At 42.3% G+C, this 11,488-nt stretch overlaps 1 protein-coding gene across 6 annotated transcripts in view; it reads left to right on the top strand.

The window, feature by feature from the left end:
* The first annotated feature begins 979 nt into the window (after positions 1-979).
* Positions 980-11,488, top strand: part of SNX14 (sorting nexin 14) — a 94,275-nt gene continuing 83,766 nt past the window's right edge. For 2 of the 6 annotated variants that reach the window (XM_050788114.1, XM_050788111.1), the window contains exon 1: positions 1,083-1,667. In XM_050788114.1, the coding sequence (XP_050644071.1) occupies positions 1,528-1,667 (140 nt within the window). In that variant the 5' untranslated portion in view covers positions 1,083-1,527. Of the gene's footprint in view, positions 1,000-1,081; positions 1,668-2,857; positions 6,288-11,488 lie in introns of those variants that run through there. The other 4 variants (XM_050788117.1, XM_050788112.1, XM_050788113.1 and 1 more) reach the window with 4 other exon arrangements.

Genomic DNA, 11,488 nt, shown 5'->3' with positions numbered 1-11,488 from the left:
ATTTGTGATGTTTAGACAATACCTAATCGTGAGGATCAGTGAAATTGTTTACTTTTATACACCACTGTGGAATTGGTACCACCATTTTGCAAAGCAGTTTGACTATCAAGAATATTTGTTTTTACACCCTTTGACCCAGTAATTGTATTAAAGTTGATTCTAAATAATTAGAAATGTGCATAGGTTTATGATCAAGGATGGTAATATCAGTGGACTTTAGTGGTTAGCAATAATGGAACAAAGGATGGTACATTCTGATAAAGGAAAATAATGCATCATTAAAGATCCATGTTTTTGTAATACGGTAAAATATTCATGAAACTACATACACCATTAAAAAAATTTGTTTCCCCACTTTGAAAGGTAAGATCCTAGGAAAGAGAGATGACAGGCGCAGGCTTTGTCCTTAGAACGTGTTCAAATCCCGGTTTTGTTAGTTTTATGATCCTAAGTTCCTCTGTCTCAGTAATTTACCTGTATAATGATTGAAACTATACTACTGTACCTATATCATGGGGTGAATGCATGAAGGTCAAATTAAAGTGCTTAGTGCCCCGCCTAAGTAAATTTTAGCGATAATAGTCTTACAGAAATAAAAATTTAGAAATGTGATTAGTAAAGGGAAAACCCCATGAGACTCTATAAGACGGATTTTACCTAATCTGCCAACCTGCCTCGTCCAAGCACTCGGATTTTGGTTGGGTTCCCGAAGCCGGCGTGAATTGAGCTCTACCTTGCCCGTGAGCGCGCAAAAGAGATTTTGTTGGTGGGGTGGCGGCCTGGTGAGTTGTATTCTTTATTCTAGGGTTGTTTTACTCGCCACCCACTTGGCCCCCAACACGCCCCCTTTAAAATACCGACTCAAAGGTCCTCCCATCCCCCTCTCCCTTAGGCGTCACGCAAAGCTCGGACCTGGGCCGACCCGGAACCGAGTGTACGGTGAGGCGCGGAACGTTGCGGGGTCGGGGAAGCGCTATCACCCGCTCCATCCCTGTGCAGGTTCGTATCACGAAGACTACAGTTCCCAGGAGACTCCACGAGCTCCGGTTGCCCCTCAGGCAGCGCCCGGCGGCTACGGGAGGCTGTAGTTTCTTCTGGGCTCGCCACAACCTTCTTCCCTCTCCTCCGCAATACAGCAGTTACCGGGTCCTGGGGCTGTCCTTTGATTTCCGGAAATGGCCAGTCGCCAGTGTTGTCAGAGTTTCCACGGAAGACTGCGCGCTACTCCGGCCAGGAGGGCGGAGCGGCGAGACGCTAGAGGCTGTGCGCTGGGTGACGACTTCGGGCACGTTCTACGGCCGTTCATCTGGTCGGCTGGGGACGGCGGCCGCGCACGCGCGGCGGGGGGCATGGGGCGTGGGGCTGGGCCCAGCCGGACGCGACCGCAACCTGCGGCGCCTGACTGCCGGTAGGCGGCTGTGTGTGTGCGCCGCCGAGTCGGTGGGGCGGGGACGCGAGGTTTGGATGGGGGCTATCCTTGACCTCTGGCTTAGCTAGTAGCGCAACCTCGGCCTCGCAGTTACGGAGATGGTGCCCTGGGTGCGGACGATTGGGGAGAAGCTGAAGCAGCGGCTGCGGCTGGACGTGGGACGCGAGATCTGCCGCCAGTACCCGCTGTTTTGCTTCCTGCTGCTCTGTCTCAGCGTCGCCTCCCTGCTTCTTAACAGGTAACGCCGCAGCGCGGAGCCGGGGCGGCGGCTTTTCTCCGAAGCTGCGGACGCCCGGCCAGTGCTGCTTAACCGTGCAGAAACCGCGTAGCTGCGGGACTGGGGTCCAGTGGGGAGAGCGAGCTCCGCAGAGGAGCGGCCTCGGGGAGCTCGGCCGAGCGTTGGGGCCGGAAGCACAGGCCGGTGGGGTGGGGTTGATTGCCTCCTTTCCCGAGGCTGCTTCGTCTCCTGAGCTACCTTTTTCTCATCCATTTCTCAAAACGAGTCCTTCATCTTCGTTGCCTTTCAAAAGTGAAATCCGTGTGTCGACTCAAATTGAGACTGTACAGAGACAGTCAAGTCAGCTCACGGAGGAGGGTTCGATCGTAGCTGCAATTTTAGGCAAAATCCGCACACCCCCAGCGCGTTCTTCCATCCCCCAACTCCCCACACCCTCAGCTTGCAGCTGAAGCTTTTCCCGCAGTATTGTTGAATAAAACAGACGGCCATAAAGATTTGTTGGACAGAAATCAGAAAGCAAAGTGGTACCTGTCGCAACGTCCCTAGAATATTCTTAAGAGGACTTGATGCCCCCTCCCTCACCGCAAAAAACCTGAAATATTCCGAAAGGTTAAAGTTGGTAAATTCAGTTGACATTTTGAAGTCAGAAGATTCTGCCCTCGAAAGAGACTTGTTTTCCTTAATTTTGCTGTTTCAAGAAATTGTTGCGATGCAATTGGTAGTAGAGGAGACTTTTCCATTAAAATTAACACCAGATTTGCTTTTGGTGGAAGAAAATCTGAGAGTTGTCATTGACATTACTGTTTTCTCTGATGTTTTGAACAGACAACCATTCTTACTCTTTATCTTTTTTTTTTTTTTTTTTTTTTTTTTTGAGACGGAGTCTCGCTATGTCGCCCAGGGTGGAGTGCAGTGGCCGGATCTCAGCTCACTGCAAGCTCCGCCTCCCGGGTTTTTACGCCATTCTCCTGCCTCAGCCTCCCGAGTAGCCGGGACTACAGGCGCCCACCACCTCGCCCGGCTAGTTTTTTGTATTTTTTAGTAGAGACGGGGTTTCACCGGGTTAGCCAGGATGGTCTCGAACTCCTGACCTCGTGATCCGACCTCGTGATCCGCCCGTCTCGGCCTCCCAAAGTGCTGGGATTACAGGCTTGAGCCACCGCGCCCGGCCTACTCTTTATCTTAAGGTAGTTGATTCCCAAGGATAGCAACGGAGGAATGCACAAGGAATTTGGTAGCTTCATTTTTCTCCGGCATAACCGTTATTTGTGACTATGTTGAAGTTGGAGTTCTTCCTTAGAAGTGGCCTTGCTTTCTTGTTGATTCTTGGTTTATATATTATTGAGCTTAAATAGTAGTTGATGTTTTACTGAGAAGTGTGCTTTGTAATGGTGAGATGTTTGAACTGTAGAAGTGTGGGAGAAGTGGGATCCTTAACAGAGGGAAAACTAATTATTATTTGGTTTCTGTCATCTGGAAGGTATTCCAAGCTAGACTAACAGGTTTAGTACAAAAGACATGTAAGCTTCATATGATTTTTGAGATGGGGTCTCACTGTCTTGCCCAGGCTGGAGTGCAGTGATGGGGTCTCGGCTCACTGCAACCGCCATCTCCCGGGTTCAAGTGATTCTCATGCCTCAGCCTCCAGAATAGCTGGGACTACAGGTGGGCACCACCATGCCCGGCTAATGTTTTTGTATTTTTAGTAGAGACGGGGGTTTCACCATGTTGGCCAGGCTGGTCTCGAACTGATGATCTCAAGTGATCCACCCAAAGTGCTGGGATTACAGGTGTGAGCCGCCGCACCCAGCCCATGTGATTTAACTTTTGTTCATGGATTCTTACCTACCTCTTTTGGTAATTGGGTCAGTTTAGGTTTCTAAGGTAGGACAGCCTTCTAGTAGGAGCAGGTTGAACTAGATTTCTGAGGTCATCTACTTATGGTTATAACATTGAGTGTTATGTGTTATTAAAAAGCATAGGATACCATCTGATCTGTATACCATCTAACCTGTACCCTGTATTTCTTTTATGCAGAGAAGGTAGGAAATACACGTAAATGTTACTTGAGTGGTTGGGTTTATGAGTGAAGCTGTTTTTGCATATGTTTTGATGTTTTCCATTTATTCCTGCTGTAGTCAGCAAAAGTGATTTTAAATACTGTAGAACTGTCTTGAATAAAGCAATGATTATGTATCCCTTTTGCAGGAAAAATCTTTTGGAAGGTGCCGGATGGTGTATGTAGCATGCTTTTCAGTGTATATGTGTGATTAAAAAAGAAACTTATGTGTGTATTCACGTACACACACACACAGATGATAAGAGTATCTCTGAAATGTTGTTATACAAGAAAACATGGGCCCTTCTGAGATGGGGTATACTAGGTACATCTATTCTGAAATAAAAAATAATTTTATATGAAGTTGATCCTTGAACAGTGCAAAGATTAGGGCCACTGACCCCTGTGAAGTCAGAAATCCGAGTGGAACACCATGGGATCCATACAAAGTACCACTAATGATACTGAGAATACTCCTGAGAAGCAGAGAAAAGTAATGACATTACAGAAAAAGCGGAAATGCTTGATATGTACTACGAATTGAGGTTTGCAGCTGTTATTGCTTGTCATTTCAAGGTAAATAAATTGAGTGTAAGGACTGTTGTGAAAAAAGAAAAGGAAATTCATGAAGCCGTTGCTGCAGCTATGCCAGCAGGTGTGAAAACTTTGTACTTTTTGCAAAATACCTTTTTATGTTGTATTGAAAATTTAGTTTTTTGTGGGGGCTGAATTGCTATGAGAAAGGTGTACACATAGACTAATGCTATTCAAAAACAAGTGAAGTCATTGTATAACAGCTTAAAGCAAAAGGAAGGAGAATGATCTAAAACTGGATAATTTAATGCCAGCAAAGGATAGTTTGATAATTTTAGGAAGACGTCTGGCTTGAAAAATGTCAAGAGAACCAGAGAAAAAGCCTCTGCTGACCAAGAGGCAGCAGATGAGTTCCCAAACACCATTCAGAAAATCACTGAGGAGAAAGTATTAAATATATCTTCCTGAACGTGTGTTTTTTTTTGTGAAAGCAAGTTTATTAAGAAAGCGAAAGATTAAAAGAATGGCTACACCATAGGCAGAGCAGCCTTGAACAGGTTTTTAATGCTGATGAAAGTGACCTGTTTTGGAAAAAATGTCACAAAGGACATTTATTAGTAAGGAACAGAAATGAGCACCAGGATTTAAGGCAGGAAGATATACGCTAATTCTACTGTTTTATGTACATGCAGTTGGGTTCCTTGTCTATGAAGTGTCTAACCCCCTAGTTTTGAAGGAAAAAGCTGCTAGTCTTTTGGTTATATAGGAAGGCCTGGACAACAAGAACCTTTCTTTCTGAATTAATTTCATTGATGCTTTGTCCCTGAAGTCAGGAAGTACCTTGCCAGCAGGGATTGCCTTTAAAAATTCTTCTGATACTGGACTATGCCCCTGGCCAACCAGAACCCCATGAGTTCAACACCAAAGGCATGGAAGTGGTCTACTTGTCCTCAGACACAATGTCTCTAATTCAGCCTCTAAATCCAGGGGATCATAAAGACCTTTAAGGCGTTACACATGGTACTCTGTGGAAAGGATTGTCAGTGCTGTGGAAGAGAACTCCAGTAGAGAGCACATCATGAAAGTTTGGAAGGGTTACACCATTGAAGATGCGGTCATTGTTATAGAAAAAGCCGTAAAAGCCATCAGGCTTGAAACAGTAAATTACTGGTGGAGAAACTACGCCCAGGTGTTGTGCATGACCTCACAGGATTTACAGCAGAGCCAATCAAGGAAATCATGAAAGAGATTGTGGATATGACAAAAAGGTCTTTCAGGATAAGGATCTTAGAGAAATTCAAGAGCCAGTAGACATCACACCAGAGGAATTAACAGAATACAACTTGATAAAGATGAGTGCTTTGGAACCAGTGCTAGGCAATGAGGAAGAACACTTTGAAGAAACAGTGCCAGGGGCCAAATGCAGTGGCTTATACCTGTAATCCCAGTGCTTTGGGAGGCCAAGGTGGATGGCTCACTTGAGCCCAGGAGTTCAAGCCTGGGTAACACAGTGAAACCCCATCTCTACAAAAAATACAAAAAATTTAGCTGGATGTGGAGGTACACATCTGTAGTCCCAGCTACTCGGGGGGCCGAGGTGGGGAAGATCAGTTGAGCCTGGGATGACAGAGTGAGACTATCTCAAAAAAAAAAAAAAAGAAAGAAAGCAGTGGTGCCAGAACACAAACTGACAGTAGACAATCTGGCAGAAGGTTTTCAATTATCAAGACTGCTTTTGACTTCTTTTATGACATGGACCCTTCTATGATACTGGCCCTGAATCTAAAGCAAATGGTAGAAGAAAGATCGGTACTATATAAAAATGTTTTTAGAGAAATGAAACAGCAAAAAAGTCGGGCAGAAATTATGATGTATTTCCTTAAAATCGAGTGTGCCTGCCACTTCTGCATCCCCCTCTACCTCTTTCGCCCCTGCAATTCCTCAGACAGCAAGATCAGCCCCTCCTCTTCAGCGTACCTAATGTGAAGACAATGAAGATGAAGACCTTTATGATGATCCACTTAATAGTAAATATATTTTCTCTTCCTTATGATATTCTTAATAGCATTTGTTTTCTCTAGCTTACATCATTGTAAGAATACAGTATATAATACATGTACAAATTAAGTGCTAATCAACTGTTACTATATTGGTAAGGCTTTTGGTTAACAGTAGACTATTAGGAGTTAAGTTTTGGGGGAGGAAAAAGTTGTATGTGGATTGTTGACTGCAGGGAGACCAATGTTTCTATAATGTCTTTATCAGACTTAGGAATTAAAATTATATTAGCCCTTTTATTTATTTTTTTGAGATATTCTCACTCCATCACCCAGACTAGACAGTGGCATGATCTTGGCTCACTGCAACCTCCACCTCCTGGGCTCAAGCAGTCCTCCTACTTCAGCCTCCCAGTAACTGGGACTATAGGTTGAACTAATTTTTTAAGTTTTTTTGTGTACAGACGAGGTCTCACTATATTGCCCAGGCTGGTCCCAAAAACTCCTGACCTCAGGAGATGCACCTGCCTCTGCCTCCCAAAGTGCTGGGATTATAGGTGTGAGCTGTCATGCCTGGCCTAGCCCTTTAAATGAGCAGTTCCCCCGCCCCCACTGAAACAGTTTGTATAAGGTAGGTATCTATTTCATGAAAGTTTGGTAAAACCATTTGGGCCAGGGGCCTTTTATTGGTAACCAGGATTCTAATCACTATTTTAATTTCTTTAATGATAATTGCTCTGTTCAAACTCTCTAGTTTTTCACTTACTAGTTGCCAGCATTTTTATCTTTTAAAAAATTTATTTAAGGTGGAATGTGGTGGCTCATCCCTGTAATTCTAGCACTTTGGGAGGCCAAGGTGGGAGGATCACTTGAGCCCAGAAGTTTGAGATCAGCTTGGGCAACATGGTGAAATCCCATCTCTCCAAACAAGTAGTTGGGCATGGTGGTGTGTACCTGTAGTCCCAGCTACCCAGGTGGCTGAGGTGGGAGGATCACTTACTTGAGCCTAAGAGGTCGAGGCTGCAGTAAGCTCTGATCATGTACTTGCATTCCAGCCTGGGGTGACAGAGCGAGACTCTGTCTCAAAAAATTTTTTTTAAAGTTATTTTCTATAGGTTTTCCATTTATTAATATATAGTTGTTCATAGTCTTATTTTTTATTTCAGTATAGCTACGGTTACTTTTTTCATTCTGTGTTTTATATATTTGTATCCTTGATCTGTCTTGTTAGAAGTTTGTCTTTTTAATTAACTTTTGATTTTGAAAATTTCCAAGCATACGTAAGAGAGTGTAAAATACTTGCAAGCATCCATTACTCAACTTTAACAACTATCCATATTTTGCCATATTTTTTTTTTTTGCCTAATCTTTTAAAGAAACGTCTTGTAGAGTGGGTGAGGTGGCGCATGTCTGTAATTGTAGCTCTCCGGGAGGTGTAGGTGGGAGGATCACTTGAGGCCAGGAGTTGGAGACGAACCTGGGCAACATAGAAAAATGCTATCTCTCTCTCTCTCTCTCTCTCTTTTTGAGATGGAGTCGCACTTTGTCGCCTTGGCTGGAGTGCAGTGGCAGGATCTTGGCTCATTGCAATCTCCACCTCCTTGGTTCAAGGAATTCTTGTGCCTCAGCCTCCCAAGTAGCTGAGTAGCTGGGATTACAGGCGTGCACCATCATGCCTGGCTAATTTTTGTGTTTTTACTAGACTCCCAACATGGGGTTTTGCCATGTTGGCCAGGCTGGTCTCAAATTCCTGACCTCAAGTGATCTGCCCACCTCAGCCTCCCAAAGTGCTGGAATTACACACCTGGCCAGAAAGACCCTGCCTCTACCAAAAAAGAAAAAGAAAAAGAAAAAGAAAGAAAAAATAGCCAGCCTATGGTCCTAGCTACTTGGGAGGCTTAGATGGGAGGATTGCTGGAGCCAAGAGTTCAAGGCTACAGTGAGATATGATTGTGCCCCGACACTCCAGCCTGGGTGACAAAGCAAGACCGTGTCTTTATAAAAGATAGAAAAAAAAAATAACTTCTATATAAAACTATATTACAAAATTAACAATAATTGGTTAATACCATCTAGTAACTACTCCATAATAAAATTTTCCTTGTTGAGTAAAAACGTATAGTGCAGTTGTTCTAATTGGTATCTAAACAAGTTCTCCTCCTATTTGGTTGCTACATCTCAAGCTTTTCTAAATGTCTTATCATCTAGAATAAGGGTTGACACATTTTTTTCTGTAAAGTGTTAGGTAGTAAACATTTTAGGCCTTGTATACCATGCTAGGTCTCTGTTGCGTATTCTTCTTTGTAAAAAACCCTTTAAAAATGTAAAACCTTTCTTAGTATGAGGGGTATACAAAAACAGGTATACTTTGGCCCACAGGCCATCATTTGTCAACTGCTGATCTGGAAGGTCCCTCCTCACCATTTCTTTCTCCTTCACATTGACTTGTTGAGGAAACTGGATCATTTGTTCACATTCTGGATTTTGTTGATGGTTTCCTTGTAGTGTCTTGTTTTTTAATCCTCACATTTGTATTTTTGGTAGTCAGAGTGTTTGATCTATAGGCTCAATTGGATGTAGTTTTGTTTTTTTTCTTCCGTGGGGGGAGTGGTGCAAGTGGGGGAGTGGTGCAAGAAGACTTTAGTGATGCCATGTACATTCCATTGCATCACATCAGTGGATATGTAAGATGGGGTTGCTTCGTTTTTAATGGATTCAGTTAATGTCAGCTGATAATGTGTCCAACAAACTTACTCTTTGGTTTTGCCATTTATTTATTTCCTGAATCAGTTACTTAATTATGGGTTACAACATGGTTATTCTCTAATTCTTTCATTTCTTCTGTATTTTTAAGTTTGAATTCTTTTTTGTAGAATTGCTTTACTCCATCCATTAGGTCTATTTAGTTATTCTGATAGGCAGTTCAAATTGGAAAAGTAGGATAAATGATTATTCTTTATCAATTCTTAGAGGAGTAATTGGTACCCTACTAAACTCCCTTAGTATCCAGTTAGAAGTTTGGTTGTTTTATTAATTTTTCCAAAGAATTAGCTTATATTTTGTTAATTTGTCATTGTTATCTATTTTGTTGATTTCTGCTCTTGACTATTTCCTTCCTTTTTGTGTGATTGGATTTATTGTTTTTCCCCCCAAGTTTCTGAATGCTTAGCTTATTGGTTTTCAGTGGTTTTTTTGTTGTTGTTGTTGTTTGTTTTTTTTTCATTATACTTTAAGTTCTGGGATACATGTGCAGAACGTGCAGGTTTGTTACATAGGTATACACATGCCATGGTGGTTTGCTGCATCCATCAACCCATCATCGACATTAGGTATTTCTCCTAATGGTATCCCTCCCGTAGTCCCCTACTCCCCAACAGGCCCTGGTTTGTGATATTCCCCTCCCCTGTGTCCATGTGTTCTCATTGTTCAACTCCCGCTTACGAGTGAGAACATGTGGTGTTTGGTTTTCTGTTCCTGTGTTAGTTTGCCGAAAATGATGGTTTCTAGCTTCATCCATGTTCCTGAAAAGGACATGGAACTCATCCTTTTTTATGGCTGCCTAGTATTTCATGGTGTATATGTGCCACATTTTCTTTATCCAGTCTATCATTGATGGGCATTTGGGTTGGTTCCAAGTCTTTGCTATTGTGAATAGTGCTGCAGTAAACATACGCGTGCATGTGTCTTTATAGTAGAATGATTTATAATCCTTTGGGTATATACCCAGTAATGGGATTGCTTGGTCAAATGGTATTTCTGGTTCTAGATCCTTGAGGAATCGCCACACTGTCTTCCACAATAGTTGAACTAATTTACACTCCCGCCAACAGTGTAAAAGTGTTCCTGTTTCTCCACATCCTCTCCAGCATCTGTTGTTTCCTGACTTTTTAATGATTGCCATTCTAACTGACCTGAGATAGTATCTCATTGTGGTTTTGATTTGCATTTCTCTAATGACCTGTGATGATGAGCTTTTGTTCATATGTTTGTTGGCTGCATAAATGTCTTCTTTTGAGAAGTATCTGTTTGTATCCTTTGCTCACTTTTTGATGGGGTTGTTTGTTTTTTTCTTGTAAATTTGTTTAACTTCCATGTAGATTCTGGATATTAGCCCTTTGTCAGATGGATAGATTGCAGAAATTTTCTCCCATCCTGTAGATCGCCTGTTCACTCTGATGATAGTTTCTTTTGCTGTGCAGAAGCTCTTTAGTTTAACTAGACCCCATTTGTCAATTTAGGTGTTTGTTGCCACTGCTTTCGGTGTTTTAGTCATGAAGTCTTCGCCCATGCCTATGTGCGGCATGGTATTGCCTAGGTTTTCTTTTAGGGTTTTTATGGTTTTAGGTCTTACATTTAAGTGTTTAATCCATCTTGAGTTAATTTTTGTATAAGGTATAAGGAAGGGGTCCAGTTTCAGTTTTCTGTGTGTGACTAGCCAGTTCTCCCAACACGATTTATTAAATAGGGAATCCTTTCCCCATTTCTTGTTTTTGTCAGGTTTGTCAAAGATCAGATGGTTGTAGATGTGTGGCGTTATTTCTGAGGCCTCTGTTCTGTTCCATTGGTCTGTATCTCTGTTTTGGTACCAGTACCATGCTGTTTTGGTTATGGTAGCCTTGTAGTATAGTATGAAGTTATGAAGTTAAGCAGTGTGATGCCTCCAACTGTGTTCTTTTAGCTTAGGATTATCTGGCTATATGGGCTCTTTTTTGTTTCCATATGAAATTTAAAGTAGTTTTTTTCTAATTCTGTTAAGAAAGTCAATGGTAGCTTGATGGGGATAGGATTGAATCTATAAATTACTTTGGGCAGTATGGTCATTTTCACGATATTGATTCTACCTATCCATGAGCATGGAATGTTTTTGCATTTGTTTGTGTCCTCTCATATTTCCTTGAGCGGTGGTTTGTAGTTCTTCTTGAAGAGGTACTTCACATCCCTTGTAAGGTGGATTCCTAGGTATTTTATTCTCTTTGTAGCAATTGTGAATGGGAGTTCACTCATGATTTGGCTCTCTGTTTGTCTATTACTGGTATATAGTAATACTTGTGATTTTTGCACATTGATTTTGTATTCTGAGACTTTGCTGAAGTTGCTTATCAGCTTAAGTTGATTTTGGGCTGAGACGATGGTGTTTTCTAAATATACAATCATGTCATCTGCAAACAGAGACAATTTGACTTTGTCTCTTCCTATTTGAATACTGTTTATTTCTTTCTCTTGCCTGATTC

Source organism: Macaca thibetana, chromosome 4 (genome assembly GCF_024542745.1).
Source record: "Macaca thibetana thibetana isolate TM-01 chromosome 4, ASM2454274v1, whole genome shotgun sequence".
NCBI classification, from domain to species: domain Eukaryota; kingdom Metazoa; phylum Chordata; class Mammalia; order Primates; family Cercopithecidae; genus Macaca; species Macaca thibetana.
This window is presented reverse-complemented; position numbering and strand designations above follow the sequence as displayed.